General features: G+C 36.1%; 1 protein-coding gene across 2 annotated transcripts; it reads left to right on the plus strand.

Annotated features, from left to right (window-relative positions):
• Positions 1 to 35: 35 nt before the first annotated feature.
• Positions 36 to 24,503, plus strand: LOC140670712 (organic cation transporter 1). 2 transcript variants are annotated; one of them, XM_072901425.1, is made up of 10 exons: positions 36 to 52; positions 9,908 to 11,673; positions 12,457 to 12,819; positions 20,490 to 20,748; positions 21,137 to 21,228; positions 21,760 to 21,963; positions 22,120 to 22,369; positions 22,504 to 22,635; positions 23,237 to 23,591; positions 23,782 to 24,503. In XM_072901425.1, exons 2-10 carry the CDS (start codon positions 11,548 to 11,550, stop codon positions 24,050 to 24,052), a joined length of 2,052 nt encoding a protein of 683 aa, XP_072757526.1. In that variant the 5' UTR covers positions 36 to 52; positions 9,908 to 11,547; the 3' UTR covers positions 24,053 to 24,503. The 2 variants fall into 2 exon arrangements, with proteins under 2 accessions (XP_072757526.1, XP_072757525.1); XM_072901424.1 differs by lacking the exon at positions 36 to 52 and adding an exon at positions 3,170 to 4,244.
• Positions 24,504 to 24,555: the final 52 nt, after the last annotated feature.

Raw genomic sequence — 24,555 nt, forward strand, 5'->3', positions numbered from 1 at the left:
AGAGACACATGGTCTTATCAAGGGAAACATGCCTCATGCCGAGTCACGTGCAGTAAGATATTTTTTATTAGTGTCATGAAAATATGTATATAAATATATGTTGTAACTAACAATATAAAAAATTATTATATCAGAGAGAAAAAGATAGAGATAGAGAAACAGAAAGCGAAAAAAAGAAGAATTTATTTTATTTCTCTCGAATATATATTTTTAAAGCATTATACATTAAATATGATAAAGAATTATTAACATTATTATTATTATAACATGAAGAATTATTAGCTTGCTTTTTGTAACGTAAAATTACACAATCGTATATATTACATCGACGTAGTCGTGCGTATTCTGAGCGCTGCCATCTTATATTGTTAGTGTTGCCGTAATCAGTCCGCATTTCTGAATTGTTGCATTCTACGTTCTAGATCAAAAACGCAATTCGATCAATTACATTTGAATATTTTTTTGTATTAACTTAATTTGCTTTCTCTCAATTGTAATTAATAGATTTATTATTCATCCTTTTATTATTCAATTCTTTTGATCTCGATCTGAAATTGTAAGATGTTTATGTTTTATAAATTTTTATGTTTCTTCAGCTTCTTATAGATCATTCTTATGCTTTATTATACAAGAATTTAATAAAATCCATAATTTTTATTAGGAGCCAAGATTGCAAAGAATTTAACGAAATTTGTTAATAAATTTAAGCTAAGCAAATTTGATTTATTATATATATATATATATATATATATATATATATATATATATAAATTGACAGCATAAAATAAATATATCTTTTTATTGCCCGTTGTAAATGCTACAACAACTGCCGGAACATAAAATACAACAGATATAACATTTTTAATCTTATTAATTGCTATTAATCGCGATTTGTAGGCTCTATATGCATTCGTGGAAGAAACTTATATATGAAATAGTTATTATGCAATAGATTCATCATATAGCAGAAAAAATATTTTAATACGTAGACACAGTGTTGCTACTTCTAGATTATACTTACAATCATTTGATAAATAAATGAGATATTAATGACGAATTTATGTATATATCCTGAGAATATAACGGTTAATCATTTACATTGTGTTGAAAGTAAATAATTATTTACTTTGCAATAAGTAGTTGAACAAAATGAATAAAATGCCATTTTGTAGAAAAGACTTGTCACTTTTATTACCAAAAGTATGAAAAAAAGATATTTAAATATTTTAATACCTTAAATACACATTATAAAAAAAGAGACAAAATTTGCTTGCGTACGTAAACCATGTTCATGTTTTCAAGATATTATCCATTAAAATCGGCACAAAACTGCAACGGCTTACGAAAACTTTAAAATGCAAATAAAAAAATAAATAAAAATTTTATTTTCCATTTTTTTATTTGAACATTTAGTTTTATTTTTATTTATCTTTACTTTTTTATTTATAAAATAAATCTTAAATATCTAATATAATGTGTAGGGACGCGATTCCAGAAAGGAGAGCGGACAGTAAAAAGTATTAAAAATGTACTTTTGAGTTTTTTGTTTAAAGCTTTTTTAGATTTTAGAATATATTTACTACGGAAACCACGATACGCCTCACAATCAGTATAGTTTTTATCTCTATTGTAGAAGAGAAAGCACTCGATAAGACATTTCTTAGCGGGTTTTATCTTGACATATATATAAACTGATTTATTTATTATAAAGGTTCAAAGATCTCGACAAATATATATATTGACTCTTAGTCGATTAAATGACTACCGAAATCAAGGAAGCGAAATATAACCGTTTCAACACAACTCAAAAGGTCATCTGTTATGATAAAAAATATATTACTTATAATAAGATGGGATGTTTTCAGTATATTTATCGCTTTCAGTATACAATAGCTTTTATTTTAACATACTAGACTAATACATCAAACAAAGTCTCTTTAATAATAAAAAATAAAAAAGTCCGTTTTATATCAGTTTAACAAAAAATTATTTTTGAATGTATTTGGCCTCTCTCTCTCTCTCTCTCTCTCTAATTATCTCCTAACATTATAAATCTTATTACATTATCAAGGATTATAATATATATTAGAATAAATTAATATTATTTTAAAGATGATAAAAATTAATGAAAAAATGTGTACGTTAGTGCTCTTTTAATGTTATTAAAACAAAATTACATATAAAAAAATTTAATAAAATGTAATAAAAAATTACATATATATTTTTTTATCACATTTTTATTACACCTACCCACTTTGATGGCGTGCTTAAATGTACAAATGCGAAATTTAGTGCGATAATATCCTGTGCTCCGCGGATCTGCTTGAATAGCATCCGTTATAGTCTGATTTGAGCTCGCGGATGTAATATCACTATCTTACCCTGAGTGCTCTTATTCAAATGGAGCGACAAGATGTTCCTTCCGACCCCGTTCGATCATAATTGATGAGCGCCCTTGCGCTCTTGAAGCGTCACGCCTTTGATAAACGTTTTCGAGCAAAAAGAGAACATGTTTCGAAAAAATAAGAAATCGATAAAACATTTCTTTTATCTAAATGAAAAAATAAGAAAAACACTAAAGGGAAATTGTTTATTTCCGAAAAAATATCTAATTATTGTGAATTATTCTAACATTGCTAATCTATTGCGATAATATATTATTTCATTATAATTTTGATAATATTATTTGAAAAATTCAGTTCTTTATATTTAATTTTTAGAAACTAAAGCGACGCATCTCCATCAGACAAGGCACGTATCTTTGGGTAGACTCAATCGTCTTTCGCGATCACTGGGACTAGACGACTGAGAGAGGTCAGTGAGAAAGAAAGAGAGAGATAGAAACAAGACGAGAAAGGGTTTAGGCCGGTGTGGAAATCTAAATCGTCGAGAGAGCACCGGGCTGCGCGGACACAATTACCGGGCGGCGAGTGTCGAGGAACCCCTTTTATATATTAATAGTCGAGATAGCTGCCTGTATGTGTCGCGTTTATACCGAGAGGGCCACCTCGGTTAGGACGATGGTTGGGAGCCAGGGGGGAGCGGTCCCGGAGGATCGTTGTCGGCAAATGGTAGGGGCGGATAGAGGGGGTCGCGCGAGAGCGAGAGAATTCGAGAGGCTCGTACATCCGATCGAGAGAGATCGAGCGATCAGATCCGCGGGGTGGCAGAGGGAGGGAGACAACCCGAGGGGGGGCCACGAAATGATAGATACGAGGACGGGATAACTCGCGGACCCCTTGCATCTACACACGATAGCCTCAGTTTCAGTTCGGTTACTTGCTCCTTCTAGCAGTAGGTAGTGGTGCGCTTCTTTACGTTATAGAGGTAGACAAATAGAGAAAGAAAGTGAGAAATAATATTTTATAAGAAAAAAAAAAAAAAGAGAGAAAGAGGAAAACGAAAATCGAGAACGGTAGGAAGAGAGAAAAAAAACCGGGGCAAAAAAAAGAGAAAAACGTAAGAGGTCTAAGGAAGCAATTACGAAAAAATCGGCGATAAAACATAAGGATAAGAGAGTCGTGGAGGGGTGCAAGATATTAGAAGAATGAACCGTTTTCCCGAGGAGATACAGTAGAAACCTTCAAATCTGTCCTTTGTCTCTCAAGAATATATCCTCATCTTTTTCGTCAACCCTCGTCGGTGGTGCGTGCGGGGGATGACGACTCGCGACGGTGGTCCAAGACGAGAGTCGTGAAGCGCGTTATTTTCAATGAATACACGCGTAATATACACACATATATATACACATATCGTCATGGCAGAACGGAGGTGACCGGATGCCGGGCGGTGCAGTGATTCGATTGATTCGCTGAAGAGTGTTCGTGGCTTCCACCGAACTTCCGAGTGCCGCGTTAAGTGAATGTACGTGTACGTGCGTGCGTTTGTGTCTCTTGCGTACGTGCGTACGTGCGTGCTTGCGTGCTTGCGTGCTTGCGTGCTTGCGTGCTTGCGAACGAGCGCCAATCGGGGCCTTATACAGTGATCCCTTAGGCGCTCTTGTGTACGTGTGGCTCGCGAAGGAAGAAAAGGCGGCGAGTCTCGACTAGTTTATCCGAGGTGGTCCATCCAAGTGAGAGCATCATCATCGTCATCATCGTCATCGTTCTCGTCATCAGCCCCATCTGCGCGCTGTCGCATTTCAATCAGCGTAACACAGAGGAAGCGACAGCCGGACGCGCGCGCTTCATCGAGCTTTCTTCGATCCTTGCGGTAGGAAATCGCAGGGATTGATCGATATCGGGGTAAGATCGGACGACTTTCTGATCATTCATTCATGAGACCGAGATACCATAGTGGTTGCGAATGTCTGATGAATTAACAAAATTAATTTTTGAATCATCGGAATACTAAATTATTTTAATGTTGACTTTAATTGTAATTTAATTAACTCTTCGTTTCTTTACGTGATGAAGAATATTATTATAGAAAAATTGATTATTTTATAGAGTTTAGAGGATTTGAGACATTTAAACAATATAATAGCGTAAGTAAAAAATAAGATATTAATCTATTAAATTGTCTTTTGTGAGAATCGAAATCAATGAAATATAAAAATACAAAATATAAAGTAAATATAAAAATGGAATATATATTATGTCTTTCATAAAACGCACTTATCGATAGATAAATATTTCGTTTAAGTGATCGAGAAATTATTTTATGTAGGATTTATATTAATGACATTTTACACTTTCTTGTTTAAAAATTTGCTATTATGTCCAAGAATTCTTCCAGATACACGAAATCTCCTTTGCGTTTTGCATTTCGCAACAAGTTCGATCAGTTGAGATCGCGTCAGAGAAATCCACGTCATAGTGAAGCACGTCATCTCCGCTACCATTTCTCTTATCAGGCATACCTATTATACTATCGTTGGAATAGGGACGAGTACATCCTTAATTTTATCAGGTGCACAAGTACAAATATGATTCTTGAAATCGATTTTAAAGATCGAAACGTCTCGAGGTTCCACACAACGATAGACATTTATAAAAAAAAAATTTATTAAATTTATCGCTGCGCGGCAAAATAAAATTTTGTTAAATTTGCAAATTGTAATTACCTATAATTATATTTATAATATTTGAAACATGTGAGCGGGATTGTCAAGTCCACTTTATAAACGCAGAACAATAAATTTATAATGTTATATATAGATCGTTTTTTCACTTTCGTCATCGCGATAAAACATAAAAACTTGATAGTATAATGAATTATATTCTCTCATATCTTATGATTAACACATCTTATGATAACATAAAGAATACATTATTTATACATGCATATATGCACTGCTTCAATATAAAAGTTTAGCCCGTCGTAGAAAGTTCGAGAAGAACATTTAGTTAAAGTTCCACAAACTTACAACTTTGCAGAATTTCATTTGTCTTCGATAAATACCGTATGAATTTTATTGGATATTATAATGAGTAACGTTGTTGAGAAATTATAACAATGACGTCTTTGAAAGCATGTAAAATTTTCACACGTCTGTTACACTCAATTAGAAAAAAAAAAGTAAATGCAATTTTCAATACTTCTTTCGTTATTTTCACAATACTTATCGCGAATATATACTTTGACAGTCATTAAAAAAAATGCAATTTAAAAGATATATTAGTTGTAAAATCTATGTATAACAAATTTGCATAAAAATTATGCGTTATTAAATTTTGGATTATTAAATATATTAGATATTATTGAAAAAAAAGTGCAATTAAACTTTTATTAAGGAAAAAATTAAAATACAAGAAAAATGTGCGACTTTTGTAAAACTTCAAAAGATCCTATGACGGGATGGAATGTGTAAGAACAATCGCGTAGGCGCGCGGATTCGCATGCGAACACGCAGATGACAGAAACGGCGGAGACGACGAGGTGGGAGAGCGCGAACAGGGAAGAAAGAGAGGGATGGGCAGAATGCGAAGGCGTGCGAAACGGAATGACATTGTTTGCACCCGTGACGTCATCCGTAATTGTAACGAACAATGAGAGGCGCGAGCGCGCACATGCGTGCATACACACTCGCGTACCGTATGTTCTCGGAGGTCTAGGATTACCTGTTTTGACGTCAACCATAAGTTGGTAAATAGAAAAAGCATCAACCCTTTGTGTGTGTACGATTGCGTGTGGGATTACAAATTGAAGAAACCGCTTACGTAATTAGAATTTGAATACGTTATAAAGATACAATAAATAAAAGTATGATTTTATTACATCTTTCTAATATCTATCGTTGTTCTACTTTTGAAAAAGAAAATATTTTATCTTGTAATATTTATAAATATTATGTGCGCTAATTAAATTATTAAATTATCATTGTTGATTATTGTATTGGGAATAAATTACATTATTGATCGAAATCATATTGTGATAAGAGTCGAAATCTTGACTAAGACGCTACTGTTCATTACTAAACCGCTGATACAGATTATAAATTAATTTTACTTATCTCGTACAAATTCTAATTGATGAGATTTTGTTTCCGTTCAGCCTGACAAGAGAATGAATTTGATTTATTAGCAAAAACAAATAAAATTGTATTCATTTGCTATTACAATTCTCCAAAGAATAATGCAATTCAAATTATGACATTCATTCAAGATACGATAAATATGAATTATGACAAATGGCTCGATTATTTTATGTGCATTTTGTAGTCATATGAAATTATGCGTATATGGCGTACCTTTTATTACAATGGAAAGTGTATTATCAGTTTGCTTATGAGATTTTTGACTTACAAAATCATAAACCTAAATACTTCATATCACCCATTCCTTAATTTGCTCGCAGACGATCACGTGACACTTTATCAAAAGCCCGATACATAGTTTCCATAAGATAATAAATAAAATCTTGACAATCTTGACATTCTAAATCTCTCTTCATCTTTAGCATCATGGAAAAAAAATAACAGCGAAAAGAAAAAGATTCAAAGATAAGATAGAAACGTACACTCCACGATGGCTTGATTATTGACGATTTCGTGACAATATTAATTTGTCGACAAGCACGTGGGCATGTCATTAATGCTGTTATCTTCGCTATAACTTGTACGATCATTCTCTATTTTGCTGCGTTTCGTTATCTAGGATGAACAGTGAAAATCTCTTTAAACCAGATATGAATAAAAACGAAACAAACAAGTTTAGGACATCTTGTATTTTTCAGAATTGTGATTACACACTTTAATAAAACATAAATTTCTAACATAAAAAAAAAAATAATTATTTCTAGTAATTTTTTAATGCTGCATGCGATTTCAACTTATAAATTTTTCTATTACATCATAATTTTGAAAGATTTTAAAGTTGCAAAAAAGAACTAGTTTAATATATTTTATCATATCATAGCTACCATATATTACATATTGAAAAAATTTTTTTATCTAATCAAAAATAGATACCTATATATGTTTAGAACTTTTTTATTTTTTATTAGAATTTTAACTTTTAAAAGAAATTTATTATGTCGATTATAATTAATAAGCTATATTAAATATATAGTTTGTGAAAGAATGTGCTCATTGAAGAGCTATCAAATATTTTTCAATATTTTTATTTAACCTTACGGGTTTTCACTTATTAATACAAATATGTTCAAATTGACAAATTTAAAATCGGACGAATAAAAAATCTTTTAAATTTTGACATTTGTTAAATTAATTTTGTCATATTAAATACGCAAATTTAATATTGGATTGGAATTTGTATTCTGTAACAATCTATGAAAATGCATTATTTTACGTGTGAAAAATATCTAGTAATAGCATCTAAGAGTAAGATATCAAAGAGTAATAAATGCTGAAGCAAAATACAACGTACGATGGTAAATCGTGGCTTCTATGTATAGACATCTTCTTTAATTCGTTAGTAGTTTATAGCTGAGCGTATATCATTAGTACGTACAATGCATATATAAATAAAGTTACGCGCGTATAAGGTTTCTTACATCTATGAAAAATACAAACAAAAAATTAAATTGCAACACACAGTTAATTCATCATAATCGCGCCGGATGATCGTAATTTACGAACGAGCTAGCAGCGAATAGGGAAATATGTTTATTCTTCTCTATTTATCATAGACCGCATCAGGTGACGTAAATTTGAAATATTACATGTTATTATTCTCAATGGCCAATAGGAATGCATATTTACAGACTGACGCATTTTATTGCAATAATAATGTTTTCTGTGATTCTCGTTATTATCATGTATATTTGACATTTCACCTTCCACAGGAATAGATCTATATTGGGCATAATAATTCATACTAAACCGTTTTCTCACAAACATTAACTCGCGTTAATTGAAATTTATTTGATTTTCCACTTATTTCTAACTTTGATTCTAGGAAACAAATAAAGATTCAATCAATTTTTATTAATGATTACAAAAACGACTCATAAGCATCTTTTTATAGACACGTTATTAAATCACTAATGAGAATTTTTTTTCTGCAGTTTCCAACTCGCTTTTGTAATCAGCTCTTAGACTTTGAATTGGTCCTTCTTTGTCCCTTGTTTCTTACAGTTGCGTATTATTAAATTTAAAAAAATATTAAATACACTCGCTTTTAATTTAAATAGACAGTTTTTGTTACTGTGGGAACGCGCAGTTCTTCTAACGCCGAGCGAGCGCGAGAATTACATCGTTGTTGCATCCGCACATTTCGACACTATGAAAATAATGTAACACATCCCGACATTGTGAAAATAATGTTACAAAGATAATAGGAGTGATGCGTACTTTAGTCGGAACGAAAATGGATCGTTCTTATTTATCTCTAGCATAGGCTCTTCCTTATCTCTCTTTCGTCACATTTATAGTATATTTGGCGACACGTGCGTGTAAATTTTTTACACTCTATCGACGCACGTGACTACGATGATCTAATTGTGCAGACCCGATCTAGTTCGGTTAATAGATTTGATAAAACTGCTCGGAGTAAATTTTTTCTTCATCATTCATCTACATTATGATAGAGAATATGAAGATCCTAAGATGAAGATATTTAAAGTATGAAGATCGAAATTTAAAGAGCTCGTGATATTGTTATGAATTTGTGATTAGTTGGAAATATTTTTAATGATTTATTTTGAACATATCTAAAGAAATACTTGTGGTTCTAACATATGTTGACTCTTTGCATTTTTTGATGTGTGTTAATTTAATAAGGTTAAATTAATTTAAATTGGTTTAATAAAGCAGCCTCATTTTATATCATATAAATAGTATCACGTGATGTAGAATGAATGCAATACATGTACAAATATTAAAATCTCAAAAAAGATTATTTCGAGCCTTGGATATATATAAATAAAATTTGAAGAAAATCTTATCACATTATGCAGATTTAAGAATGTAAAACTCATCAGAGAATGTAATATATTAACGTGCGTATAAATTTACATAATATCATGAATAATGAATTGTGCAAAATTTCGATCTCGAAAAGTAATAAAGATTGTTATTATAATCAAGTTAACAGCATAAATCTAAGCTGCAGATGTGTGTCTCTGAAAACAAAATTTCTATGAGAGTTTTATAAACAGTAAGGAGATTTCGTCACATTTTTTGTCGAGAGAAATAAAAGATGACTGGAATTCGTTTTGTTGTCAAAAAAAAAAAAAAAAAAATAAATAAATAAATAAATAAATTTCTTCTGCTATCATTTGACGATATTATTGAGGCCTCATGATTTTTTTTTCACATAATCGCGAATCTAACATGTTTTCCCAGAGACGTTTCCTCGAAGACGAGGAGACGCGAAACTGACCCTCATGTCAGAATCCGACGTTATCTCCGCCGTGACGATCGTATGCGTCGCACGCGGAAGCTAACGACTAGCAGGCACTTACGATAGCGTGCACTACACTATGAAGGGAATTTCGTTTGCAGAAAGAGAGAGAGAGGGAGAGAAGCGGCGAGGCGAACGAGCATCCGGAGACTGCGACGACGCGCTTGACCGAGAGGCGACGGCGGCGACGACTCTCGATCGGCCGAGAGAGGAGGTGGCGAGACCCTGACGAAGATGATGTTTAGTAGGATCAGACAAGAGGAGGTCTTCTCCGGCAATGGCTGATCGCCGCGATGTCCGCGGCGTATAAGCCGCTCTATCGCGCGGATAACGACGACGACGATATCATCATCATCATCATCATCATCATCATCATCAAAGTGTCCGCACAGCAGCCGAATCCGGAATCGCGATCGTGACGTGGCGGGCGGACGAGGAACGTCGGATGATGAAGGGACGGTCCCTCGTAAACGAGGAACCGCCGCGTTGTCGCGAGTGAGTCGCGAACGGTGTCGAGAAGTGTCACAGTCGCAGCAACCAAGTTGCAGCGAGAGCGGCGAATCGTGCCGATCGTCGAGGGAGAAAGAGAGAGAGAAAACGGGAGAGTCAAGTGGACGCGCGTCACTTCCGTAAACAATCATGAGCAAGGGTGAGTGAACGTAGTGACCCACGTAGTGCTGCGATCGAACGAATTGGATCTTCAGTGAAAAAAGTTTCAGTGATCAGACGAACGATTCGGGATACTCGCCACTTGGACTTTTGTAGCGATTGTCCTAGATAACGAAGACTGGTGAAGACGCGGTGAAGACGTGGTGAACAGTTATCGAATGATGTTCGACGAGAGAATCAATCAAGAGAATTAGTTCGATCCTCTCGAAACAATAGTTAGGTGAAAGTGAGGAGCGCGTCGCAAGTGAAAAAGGCCCAATTGGGATCAGACAGTTCCGTGATCAAGTGAGTTTATCACTTTTTCTTTTTCCTTAGTTTAAGACACGATTTACGTTTGCCAAATGAAACGTCAAGGACCAAATTAATCGACGTACGCGGATCGCGATACTCGGCGCTTCTGCTAAACTCCCGCAGGGGATTCAGTCGGCGTTGGTCAGACTCAATAAAACGCACTCTCGTTGTCAGTACGACATGAAACATAAAACGCAACGCGCTCCTTCCAGCCGGATGGAAATCGGCATCTCCATCCCGATCAACCGCGATTCCTTAATACCCTCGATAATATCGTGCGCGACCTTGGACCCTGTGTATCAAGTAACCAGGTTGTAATACACATTGTCCGAAAGTTCGTCGCTCTCGAAGAACAACCCGATTCGACACGCTCGGGGTTACATCCGATCCAGTGTCCAGGCGGCAGAGGGACGGCGGGAGGACGAGGAGGCGAAAGAGGAGGACGAGGCCGAGAAGGTGGAAGAGAAGGAGGCGGGGGTGGAGGTGACGAGAAGAGAGCAGGCAGAGCGCCAAGGAGGAGGAAGAGCTTCCTCGGCGCGCGCGGTCCAACCGAGACGGGCGGGAAACGTGCGTTTGTAATTCGGCGTGGCTGCCTTCGAGGATGAGCGACGGCGGTCATGCCGTATAATTCGAAGGTGTATCACGCCACCGTCGCATCGTGCACGATCGTCGTCGTCATCGCCGCCACCGCCGCCGCCACCGCCGCCGCCACCACCGCCGCCGTCGTCGTGGTGAAGCTGAGATTGAGACACGGCAGAGTCGCAGAGACACCGCCGGAAAGATGAGCTCGATCGACTTCGACGAGGTGCTGGTACACGTGGGAGAGAAGGGCCGATATCAGAACATCATGTACTACTTACTGTGCATACCCGCCACCCTGCCGGCCGCCTTCTTGGCGTTTTCGCAAGTAAGCACGTCTCTCCTCTTATGATGCTTCTTTTCAGGAAATTCAGGGGCTGTTGCTGAGACGATTAATACAACGTATAAATAAAACGTTGAATAAAAATCATGACGCAAAATTAATAAAAAAAAAAAAAACAATCTACTCTTAATTCATCAAGTAAAAATGTTTCTAAATATATGAATATTTTTCTAAGATGATATTAAATATAATTAGATTTTTATATATATTTCGAAGAATTTGATAATGGTTTCTTCTGTTATATTATTTACAAATATGCCGATAAGAATCAATGTTTAAGACTTTATATTCGATAATTTTACAATAATATATCTTGCAAAAACATAATTCGCGAAATTACAACGAATAAGATAAATAAATAGATTCAATTGGTAAATTGAAGCACGTCGCATAATCAACATCGTAAATACGCAACATTAAATTATGTCAACAGTTTTGCAAACAGATAAAATATAGTTACTGTTATTACGCGTGCAAGTTGAACGCAGAGAAATTTCGTGAAAATTTAATGAGACTAACACGATTATTTGCTCCCTTGATAAAATATATAATAAGCAAACTGAAAATAAACAAACAATAAATTAATACGGAATATCAGACATTTTAATTCATAAAATATCGAGAAAGCATCAAAAGTCATTAAATCGAGGCAATATTACGAGCAGTGAAAGATAAATGAACAAAAAGTAAACAAAAACAAAACGTATATTACACAGTCGAGTAATGATAAACTTTCATAGGCTTGAGACTCGCGCAATTTCGGCACAGGTGTTCGTGAGTGCCTCTCCAGAACACTGGTGCAGGATACCGGAATTGGAGAACCTGACGGATCTGATGTCGTTGGAGGAGAGGAAGGCGCTCTCGCTGCCTTACTCGGTCAAGCCTGACGGCAGGCGGGTTTACTCCAAGTGTCACATGTACGACGTGAATTACACGGAGATAATCGATTCGTGGCTGCATTACGCCGACGATCTGCGGAACACCACCGACGACACGTCACCGACGACCACGTCGTTTCGTCCGTTGACGAGGGGATCGCCGCCGGTCAGCAATCCCGACTGGCCGGTCAGCAAGTGCCGGTACGGATGGAACTACGACACCAGGGACTATGACAGCACCCTCGTGACCGAGGTAAACTTGACTTTCTCTCTTTCACCGATAGCAAGAGAGAAAGAAAAAAAAAAAGGAAAAAGAAAGAGAGACTGCATGCTACTCCCTCGTCCAGACGACTGCTTCCGTCGTAACGAGGCACTTGAGACACTCGTGTCTCGCACTGATTGCGTGTGGGCAATGGCAGTTTCTGCGGATTGTTTGGATGGCTTTGATGTAAGAGAGAATCCAAGCGCCAATTTTTAAATTTCATTCTTCGATATAGGACAAATAATTGCTTCTTTACGAGGGATAATCGCGACTTTTGTGGTAGAGATATATAACTAGCACAAGAGTATATTCATTTCAAAGTATACATCCTGCGCTCTTTGCTCTTGTCGGCATGCCTAATTTGCTAATGATAATGTCGCTATTGTTATGTATCTCGTTACGCAAGTATGTGTGTTGAAAAAACATTTAAATTATTGCGGGTAATTTCGACTTTACGGGTTGCATAGCCGCTTAATACGCGTTTTTTTTTTTCGAGTATAAGGATGTGTTAAACCTGTGGAACGTAATAATGGCTACTCATTTTCATCACCCGTCAAACTAAATTTATATAATTATTAACAACTGGCGTGAATTTATTTCTTCCTTCTCGACGACAAACTAATTAAGTTTATAATCAATGGTAAAGATCACTTTTGCCTCTTTCGCAAATTCGCGTTTCTCACGCGCGAATGGATAACTTTGACATACCTATTCATAGCGTGAAACATGCCACGACGATTTGCTTAATGTTCCTACAACGGCCATAATCGTCGCCGGTAAATTTCTTCCTCGCATAGCATCGGATTTCACCCACGTCGCCTTGGCCTCTGACTTGGTAGCGTTGCCCCAGTGACGGTTGTGCATCGCGCCGAGCTTCTGCGGTCCCGTTCGCGGAACGAAATTACGTGTCTTCATGACGATCTGCCGTCTTTCCGTGAAGTATTTGCCGACGATGATGAGAACGATTGGCGCGAACGGATTAAACGGCGGAGCGCGGATTACGCGCGATTAGGTCCGATTAAGCGCGATATCGTGAAACCAAATGTTGAAAGGCGTAGCGTTTTCGCGTTTATTATCTCACCGCGATTTCCATCACTTTCATAAAAAAAAAAAAAAAAAAAAAAAAAGCCTTTGGTATAGAGAATCATATTCGCCATAAAAATGTGTCGAAGGGTTTTTTCGCGGTGACAGCTATATTATTATTCAGAATAAAAAGTAGGTAATTTTTTTTTAAGTATCGATGAAGAATAAGAAAGAAAGGAAATTTTGAGTCTTATCAATGTCGGAAGTTATTGAAGAACGAAATGTAACAAGTAAATTATGCAAAGCAATTTTTTTTATAATGTGGGATCAAAAATGCGTAAAATTAACATGTCGCTTGTCACATCCTCTGTCTATAACGAGGATCATTCGTCTCGCTTGCATGAAATCTTCGTCATCGCTCGTAAACATTTTCATTATGAAGATTACGTTTCCGCTGTGAAACTACGAGAACGATATTTGAGAAATTGCGAAATATGTATGTTTTTGCCGAAATTGTTTTATATAAGTATAAATACGAATCACTTGACGGAGCGTCATACATTTTATTTTCGTTTGTTTCTCATTTTACGCTGTATTTACAATCTCATATTTTGTTTTCGTTGCAAAATGTGTCTTGCCAGGCAAGTCCACGTTTAATCCGCATCAACACCGCGTATCGCGTTTCCGAAAAAAGTGATGACAATTTTCCGCAGTGCATTTGAATATTGAAGAAAACAGCTGAGCCGGGAACTGGCTAAACTTCGCTGTCACGTGGCAGTAGTTGTAAGTGTTCATTAAGAGATTATTAAATTGCCACAATTAGACAACGCGACGTGAACTGTTGACGTAACGAGGATCGCAATGCACGGGGTCGAAAATCTAGGCGTGTTTTTTATTCTCGTTCCTCTTTTCTTTTATTCAATTTCTATTAATTTTATTAAACCGATTGAATCGTAATTTCATAGCAAGCATCGTGTAAAATAATTATTGACTGATAATGAATTTTAATATTGATAACAATGTTGTACAATGACTATAAACAATTTCGCAGACTGCGCGTAATTGGAAATCTCGTGACAATACAAATCTGTATTATCGAAACAGCGAAAAGCAATGTTTTTTTTTTTTTTTTTTTGAAAGATTAAATACGTTTGTACACATTTCGAAATTGTGTGGCCTGCCTGTATTTATTTTGCCTATTTAATCACGGATATTAATATCTGCGAACACGCTCGCTTATGATAAATCAAAGAATTACAATATTACATAACGTTCTTTGTGGATTCCTTAAAACATCTGATAAGCTCGACATTAAGCCTATCGATGAATCGCATTTATCTTTATTGTATATTTGCTCATTTTAGCTGATATTTACGCGGCCTATTGTTGTTTTTATTCATTGTCAGTAGAATTATGTGAATTACAACCACTACATTTCCGTCCTTTTAATTAATCATCCGCAAAATTTATTTAACCGACGTGAAATACAACAGCCGAATTTAGCTCTCTTTTTCAGAGAGATTTAATTTAATGCGATAAACACGCAGGAAATAAATTTCATTTGTTTGTAAATGCGTCTCATGCGAAACGCTACACTATTATCGAATTAGCGAATTAAATTATTACTGAAATTGAAAAATATAGCGTCGTTTTTAGAGGGGTTTTTTGGATAGAAAGAGAATTGTTATATAACAAATTACCATATATTAATTATTATAAATATATGAAAGTTATTCGGGAAATTTAAATTATTATTTATTAAATTATAAAAAGAACAACTGTAAAATAATTAATCGACTCGATTCGTTAATGAATCGACATTGGCATCGTTGATAGGATTTATGAGCAAATTCCTCAAAATCATAAGAAGAGTGACGTTTCACTTTAACGCGTCGGATTTCTAAGATTCCGCCAAAGGGTCGATTCGCGAGAATTCAATCAACGAGAATCATCAACAGGTGAACAAGGTTGATGAGCGACCGAGTGACTGGCCGATAGGTTGCAGCTCTGGTGGCGTCAGCAATTGCCGACCAATTTACCTACCCCCGCATCCGGTCATGTGATATGTCACATCAAACGCCTCGCACAAACTGCCAGCTCTCTTTATGTAGAGGGTATATGTTCCTACGTACTTGGTCGCTACCGGATTCAACGTGACAAGCTTCCGTTTTTTTTTTCTCTCTTTCTCTCTTTTTCTCTCCCTCTATCTATTTCTTCCGCATTTTCACGTATCACTTTTTTCGCTTCTGGATCTTTTACGTTCCTCTCTTTATCGAATATTTAACAAGATGTAATATAATTTGCATGTTTAAAGTAACTGTTTAATGAGTACATCGATGTGCAAACAGTGTACAGATGTAATGATTTTTAAAGTATCATTCGTACTGAAATTTTTCAATTATTTAACTCTCCTGAACGTTTATTTAATTAGCATCGTATATAATAAGTTTCGTAGAATGAGACGAGATTATCGTCTCGAAATACTTATCCAAGGTAGGAAAATATTTTTTCGCGGATGTTTATCGGACGAGAGAACGAAAGGCCAGCATGGCAAATAAGCGTGTGGGCATTCGCGCTTGTGTCCTTTCCTTCCGATCCGATGATTTATTGTGCTCGATTTAGGAGCTTCGCTCTAATGACACTACACGCTGCACGAGACCGCGGAACAGGTCATTGTCTTTTCCGTGTCGACATGTGACAAGCGGCCAAGACGAATATACTATATATCTGCCACTTCCTTTCTCTCTCTCTCTCTCTCTCTCTCTGCCCAGATTTAATTTATAGCATGCCGAGATAATTTATATTCATATTTCATAATTTATATATTTACAATTTATATCGATAACTTTTGATGTACATATTTATAACGTACTAATTATACAGTCAAATTCAATAATTTAGCTTTTAAAAAATATATTCATATTTTCTACAATTCAATTATTACAAATGAATAGCTTCGATTATATATGAATTATAATTCCTCAATAATAACATTATTTCCCGCAGCTATTCTCTTATAAATTTATTTTTAAAAAATCACTTTCTGCTGACTTGTCATTTGCGATAATAGAACAAATACATTTCGTAAAATTCTCCCTTGCTTGTTCCATCTCGATTTCTCGGAATATCATTATTCTGAATATCACGCAGACTAGCGAGCAACTTAATGAATTATGAATATGCATGGACACGTGAGAATGCTTGAAAATCGCTGACTTTAGATTAATGTTCAACCAAAATAAAAAATCCTGTAGTAACAAAAGTATAGTAGTAATTTACAAGACTCTTCATCTTAAGTCAATAACGAGGATAATTTAAACAATAGAGCTTACCAAAAACATCTGTTGCACAAGAGTTTATTTATTTATATTTATTTATATTTTGTAACAAATCGACATAATATCTTTTCTAGGAATTTTCAATGTATATTTTTCGATAAAGTATTTTAAATCATTTTGTGAAAGATACGCGGCGTTATCTGCCAAAATAAGCATCGTGGAAATAATAAAAGAAGAAAAATAAATAAAGCGGACGAGTGCACAACATACGATAGAAAGCGATGGAGAACGTAAAACGGAAGAACAGGATTTGTCTCTCGGTGAATCTTTGCGTCACGTGTCTACGTAAATCCGGAGCATGTAAATACACAGTTATAAACTCTAGCTAGATAAAAGTAGCGGTCCTAAAATGAATATCGCTCGAACAAGAAATTCTTGAGCGTCGTTTTTTCGAAGTGTGCGTCAAAAAATGTACAAACTTTAATTACTATTCGATTAATTCAATACAATATTCCCGAGTAAAATTTGTGCAATTTAAAAACTTTTCGCATCAGTCATATTGTTTCTTTGCATCTCCTTTTTTTGTTCTCTAAACACTTTGCAGCTAATTAAGTACCTATATGTAATTATATATAAATATTATAAATATTACGTCGACGATTCCAACAACGTAGAATTCAATATCGATGCCGAATTTGTGCAACAAGTTGCATAAATAATCCCGATAACGAACGGCATCGCGGCCGTATTAATATATCGGATTTCAAAGTGTGTCAGGGTGACAAAATACATACGTGTTATTAATGTCCTTATGGGCGGCGCGCACTGCCCTTGACAATAACTCGATAACATCATCAGCGGGTGCTCTTCTGTCTTTCCGCGCAATTTATCTTTTGCGCGTTTCGCGCAGACCTCGAAAGTCCGTGAGTGGCAATTTGCTTAAATCAAACTTCGTGTCAAAGCCATTAACACGTGCCGACAGACTTTATTTATCGAAGCTAATAGGCACTCGATTGTGAGATTTCGTTTGTTCGGCTCGGTATAGTGCATATATGTGGGTGTTGCTAATAACATTAATTACATCTTTTGTCGATGTATGTCGAAGACGCAGATGCAACCGCGTTATTATTCCTTAGCGAAAAAGAATTTTTTTTAAGAAACCATTCGCCTCCCTTATTACAAATTCCCTTATTTTCTTCAAACTTTATATCTCGCGATACTATACGGATTCTATTATAAATTATAATAAGCTATTGTCAAGTGATACTCTTTCACTCAAAAGAATGATCTTGCAACTTCAACAAAAATTTTCTAGGTGTAAAAAATTAACTGAAACAGATAAATTATTAGCAAATACTGTGATACTGCATATATTTATTTTGTACTTAATCAATTTAAATGACAGAGACAGAATTTATATCTATACTGTTAGTGTAATTTAGACGGAAAATTTTTCTGCGATGCTTATCCTTAAGGCCTCTTGTCAAGGACAATTATATTTGTGATTAATATTTGGCAATGGGATCTAAATTTTCTAGAGGTATTGCTAGAATATTGCTGCTAGAAATTCTATACGTGACAAACAATATTCTGACAGATACAAAAAGTAGCGATCAATTTTAATTGAGACATCTAGAAATCTATCTACAATAGCAAAATATTTTTTTGAGTGTTCTTATAAAATAGATTGCAAATAAGCGCTTATCAAAGGTATATATATATATATATATATATATATATATATATATATATCATTGGAATTTAATCGTCTTATAAATAAATATATTAAAAATGATCCACATTAAAATTAATTTGAAAACTGCGCAAGTAACTTTTATGCAATTATATAGTTCCTTCAACAACATTCAGGAAAAAAAAAAAGAGCTTAGTGGAACATAGAATATTTCAAAAAATATATATGCACAATTCTTTAATTAGTGTGTCGTATCAAAATGCAGTGTACAAAATGTAGGCGTCATCATCTGCATTAACAAACATACGCTCATTGAGATGACCGCGTCGGTATCGCCGCGCGAGATCGTGCAGTGAGAGAAAGAGAGACGGGGACTTTTAAAGGGCGGCAGAGGAAGGGGGACCGTGTTCCTCCTGTCAAACGAGGGTGATGGACACCTCTCACTGTGGGAAGCTTACCAATACACCTTGGCGTCCTTGCGGACGAACACGCGCGTCCGCATACGAGCTTGTAATTTACATGCAGACCTCGTACACATATATATGTACACGTAAGCGTGCCCTCCCCACTCGCGCGATAAATACGAGCGCGTTTACGCCGGTAGCCTTCCGCGTGAACGCAACGAGATGAAACGCCTCTACCATCGCGCTGTGCTGGTCCAGCGCAGCATCCCCTCTCCCCCTTCCCCTCCTTTCCGAGCTACCAACCACTGCTCCATTCTTCCAAGCGCGCACGCGGGTGCGTGTGTCACCGATGCTGGACCGACGAGCAAATGACGATCAACCGAATGACGCGTGTGTTCACACGCGTGCGAGCACGCACTCCAGTTCGTCGCTAATGTTGGCGCACAGCGCGCCGCATATGAACGCCATTGTGCTGGTGTATAGAGCGCTTTATGACATTTACCGTCAATGTCAGCGAATATCTCCGATGAATTTCTATCTTAATCTATGCACAATTTTTAAAATTTTAATCTACAATTTTTAGAAAAAAATTTCAAAATGAACCACAAGGTATATCGGAAGCTTGGATTACCATTCTAAGAAACAGTCATATGCCACATGAATTTTTGTATTTAGAAAACTATGTGAGTTTTAATTTAATGACTTTAACGTATTCTAGTATTACGGTATCTTGTGTTCCTATATCATGACGCAAGTTTTATGAAATATATGTCGATCACATTTTTTTGTGAAATCTCACGGAGACAATTTGCAATTTTATTTATCTTGTATTACGTACATTTATGTAGGAAGAACAATAACGATTTGATCGAAGCAGTGACATTTCGCGATTTGTAATCTCGTTAATTGTGTAAGAATTTTCCGTTTGTATAGTAATCTTATTTGCTCGACTGTTTGGCGTTTCTCGATTAGATAAGCAAAAGCTTTATGCAAAAAGTTTTGAAATCCTTCGATTGTATAAAGTATGCATGCTTTTCTCGTGAATCAGTCATTTTCAATTAATAGTAGATAATTTTTCATTCTTATTATAATTTTTTTATGTAAACGTAACGCTGGATGTTTTTCATTTTTATTTTTTTAGTTTACAATATTTACTATTGTTATGTCATTAATTGTTACGTATATACATTAATTAATCTCCTTGATTTATTTTTGCCAATTTGTGTTGGCAAAGTAGTTTAATGGCGTTCTATATCCACATAGCTAGACCTGGTATGTGACAACAGCTGGTGGCCTTCCACGTCGACGACTTTCTTCTACGTGGGCAGTCTCTTCGGTAACGTCGTGTTCGGTTGGATCGCTGACAAATGGGGCAGAAGAACGGCCTTCTTCGCTATCCTGTTTCTCGAGGTGATATTCTCCATCGCCACGAGCTTCAGTCCGAATTACGTGATCTACACCGCGCTGAGAACTGTGAATGGTCTCTTTTTTCCTGCCATTTATCAGATACCTTTTATACTTGGTACGTTGATCACGTAATTTACATATTATTTACTAAATCTTAAGCAAAAATGTACAATAAAAAAGTCTAAGACATATTTATGATTCACTTTGAATAATCTATAATTTATGGCGAAATTTGGAAACAAAAATTATTTTCTATTTTTATACGTCGTGTAATACAGTAAAAAATAAGAAATAATATATACAAAGTATATACATAAAGATACATGTATATTCGGATAAGCTATAAAATCATAAATAAATGTATGTCTTTGTAAATTTTTTTTTTCGCGAATTAAAACGAATTTGCAAAACGAAGAAAAAAAAAGAATCAGAAAGATTACATCTTTCTTGCTTAAATAAAAGATTAGCGAAGTAACACTTTTCCACGATAAATTTCATTGCAGCTCTCGAGATAATGGGACCAAGATACCGAACATTTGCCGGGATGGTAATCTGTATGTTTTTCGCTATGGCAATGTCTCTTTTGGCGTTGCTGGTAAGTATCCTCGTTCATAAAATGAAGAAGCAAAGTGCATCTTACAGCAAGATTTCGTAGCCGTGACATGGCAAAAATCTCGATTCGCATGATAACGCGAGACGACAACTCGAGCACAATAAACTTAACGCGAGGGTGCAACGCGGATCATTTTGCAAACGATCTATCAGCATGCATCATATAATTTGAGCGTATGCAAATGCGAGTGATTCGCTGCATGCAAATAGAAACATTCAGATGTCTCCGAAGCGACGCGCGTGAGAGGGACAAATATAATATATATATATACAATGCTACATTATCTATATATAATAATTATAATTATATGAAAAATTGTATGTTAAGAAAATATAATATTTTTTTAATTTTACTATTTTGAAAATAGGAGAGCCTTATTATAACTACTTTTTAATTTTAATTTTGCGAATATAAATGCTGAAAATCAAAATGGCAAAAAGGATAAAAAAGATTATTTTTCTTTTTTTCGTTTTCATTCGCTGGTATATGCTTATATTTTTTTCTTTTCGTCAGGGTTATTTGTTAAGGCACTGGTACACCTTATCATTAGCCACATCGGTGCCTTTCATTCTTCTCTTCAGTTACTACTGGATCATCCCCGAGTCACCGCGGTGGCTTCTTAGCAAAAACAGAATAGACGAAGCGGAAGTAATCGTCCAGCATATGGCAAAAGTCAACGGCAAAACAGTGCCTACGAATTTTCTTAGAAAAATGGAGGTAATTTGATATTTAATTATACATTCATAATACACGTTCCTCCGATTAGTCCATAATACATAAACAATATATTATATTTTTTTTTTGTTCTTTCAATATACAATCGAGAAATTAATCGAGAAATAAAGTATAAAGTTTAACGATCATTATTTGTAGGTAGAAATATTAAAGAGGCAGGGAATATCGTGTAACGGTAAGAATACCAACGATGGCAACATCGACGTAGAGGGTGAGAACAGAACGCCGCCTTCGTCGGCGACTCCCATGGACCTGATTACGAATCCAAACATCAGAAAGAAATTTTTCATTCTCGCTTTCGACTGGGTGGCGAACGCGGTGGTGTACAACGGACTGTCCTACAACACGACCAATCTAGGTGTCTCCGATTACCTGGCTTTCTTTATCGGTAAAAACTCTATTCTTCTCTCTCTCTTTCTCTCTCTCTCTCTCTCTCTCTCTCTCTCTCTCTTAATTATTATAAATTTCGTGATTTCATATATCCGAAATATCTGAGATCTTTTTATGCTTATTTTCTATTAGGAGGTATCGTAGAGATTCCATCGTACTTCATTACGTGGTACGCGATGGACAGAATAGGCAGACGATGGGTACTATGCGTGACCATGATGCTGGGTGGGCTCGCTTGCGTGTCGTGTATGTTCGTGCCCGAAGGTATTACTTTGTCGATTCATCTGTTACTCTGATTCAAATCTTGTTTGATAAACAAAAGAATAACTTTCTCTCTCAAACAATTCTATTTGAAATTATTATTATTTTTGTTAATAATATTTATACACTTTAATTATTCATTTGATCGTATTTTATATTTTATCGCATTACAACGAATATAATTTTTAAGAAGCGAAAATGTATGATGACACATATATGTGTAATGTGTAATGCTATTACCGCGCGTTGCTCATCTCCATATTATTTGATTCGCGGGATTGAATAAAAATATTAAGCCGAATCGCGCGCTTCTCTGCGTCACGGCGGCCTCAAACGTCATTAGCTTATTGAATTCGTCATGATATTGTCACACTTACACATGTTCAATATAAGCGGGAATTACCGCCCCGCCGACGTCACAACGTTTATGAGCAAACGTTCGACCTGCTTATAAATTAGTTATTATCCGCGCGCATAATTTTTCTCATTAGAAATCAACGAAATGTGAGTTTGAAAAATTTAAGGCAAATAAAATATGCGACTGTCAGTCAAGAGACTCAAGGAATATACAACTTACATACACGATCGGCCTTTGTCGCAGCAGATGCGGTCTGGGTGACCGTAAGCCTGGCGATGATCGGGAAATTCGGCATCGCTGCGTCCTTCGCCGTCTTCTACGTTTTCGTGGGTGAGCTACTGCCGACCGTGCTAAGGTCTCAGGCGATGGGCATAGCCTCTTTCATCGCCGGCATCGGCCTCCTCACCTTCCCTTACATCGTTCATTTGGCGGTCTACTCGAGAGTCTTACCCTTGATCGTGATGGGCTCGCTGAGCGTTGCCGGTGCCCTCACTTCCGTATTCCTGCCGGAGACGCTCAACATCCATCTGCCGCAGACGATCGAGGAGGGTGAACAGTTTGGAGCTGATTTCAAGCTGTGGTCCTGTCCGACGGTACCAAAGTTAGTAATCTCGAAAATTTGAAGATAAAAAAGAATTTTTTTTCACAGGAATAATTTTAGTGTAATTAAAATTATTTGTTTTATATTTGTTTTTAAATTGGTCTCGATAATTCCATTACGACTAATTTTATTCGATGATCAGTGATCTCTCTCGTACTGATTAATTAATCGAGTGATGTCGATGCTTCAGAAAAGGCTCCAGCAAATCCGAGACTCTGCCGTTGAGGTTTCTTGTAAACGGTGGACCGGGTAGTCGCTCGTCTACCTCGAAGGTCGCGTCGCAGGAAGTCGCGACTACATCGGAGAGCGAGAAGCCAGCTGTCGTGCTGCCCTTAAAGGAAGAAGAGGCGAAGAACTTAAACGTGTCCAAGGGAGAGGAGCTGACGAACATCGAGACGATTGTCGGGTCGAAGACGTCTAGCGAGATAGTGGAAGTGAACGTGTGCTTGAAGTCGCAATGAGTCGAGAGAGAAAAAGAGAGAGAGAGAGAGAGAGAGAGAGAGAGAGAGAGAGAGAGAGAGAGAGAGAGAGAGACAATCTTATAAATTGATTCTCTTTACAAACATTGTGTTATATAATTATCAGTATAGACACACGCACATTGTATTTATTTTTCCATTTATTATAATGTACTTCCTTTGTAAAACCTGCCCGAGTTTAACGACAATACTGACACGGTTCGATCCTTGTCTCTTTTTCTGTGCTGTAAGAGAGTGTGCTGTTATTGCGATGTATGCGTGTGCGCGATTGATGTGCGTGTGAATTGAGGGTCAATGTCGTGAGAACTTTAAAGTGTAATGCCTATACTTTTTTATGTTTTTGATTAGACGTGGATTTTGCATTTTGTCCTTACGTTATTAAACAAATCTTGTTGTGATTTCAGTTAGCTTAAATAAAATATCTTAATACCTATATCAATGCGGGAATTTTCACAAGATCGTCTCAGAAAAACCTTGCCATTCCG

The sequence above is a fragment of the Anoplolepis gracilipes genome, chromosome 10 (assembly GCF_047496725.1).
Source record: "Anoplolepis gracilipes chromosome 10, ASM4749672v1, whole genome shotgun sequence".
NCBI lineage: Eukaryota > Metazoa > Arthropoda > Insecta > Hymenoptera > Formicidae > Anoplolepis > Anoplolepis gracilipes.

Excerpts from the sequence above, each read along its gene's own strand:
- LOC140670712 (XM_072901425.1), top strand. The coding sequence starts at position 11,548 with ATGAGCTCGATCGACTTCGACGAGGTGCTGGTACACGTGGGAGAGAAG. Across the intron at positions 12,820-20,489 it reads ACAGCACCCTCGTGACCGAG|CTAGACCTGGTATGTGACAA; the intron begins GTAAACTTGACT and ends ATATCCACATAG. Across the intron at positions 21,229-21,759 it reads TGTCTCTTTTGGCGTTGCTG|GGTTATTTGTTAAGGCACTG; the intron begins GTAAGTATCCTC and ends TCTTTTCGTCAG.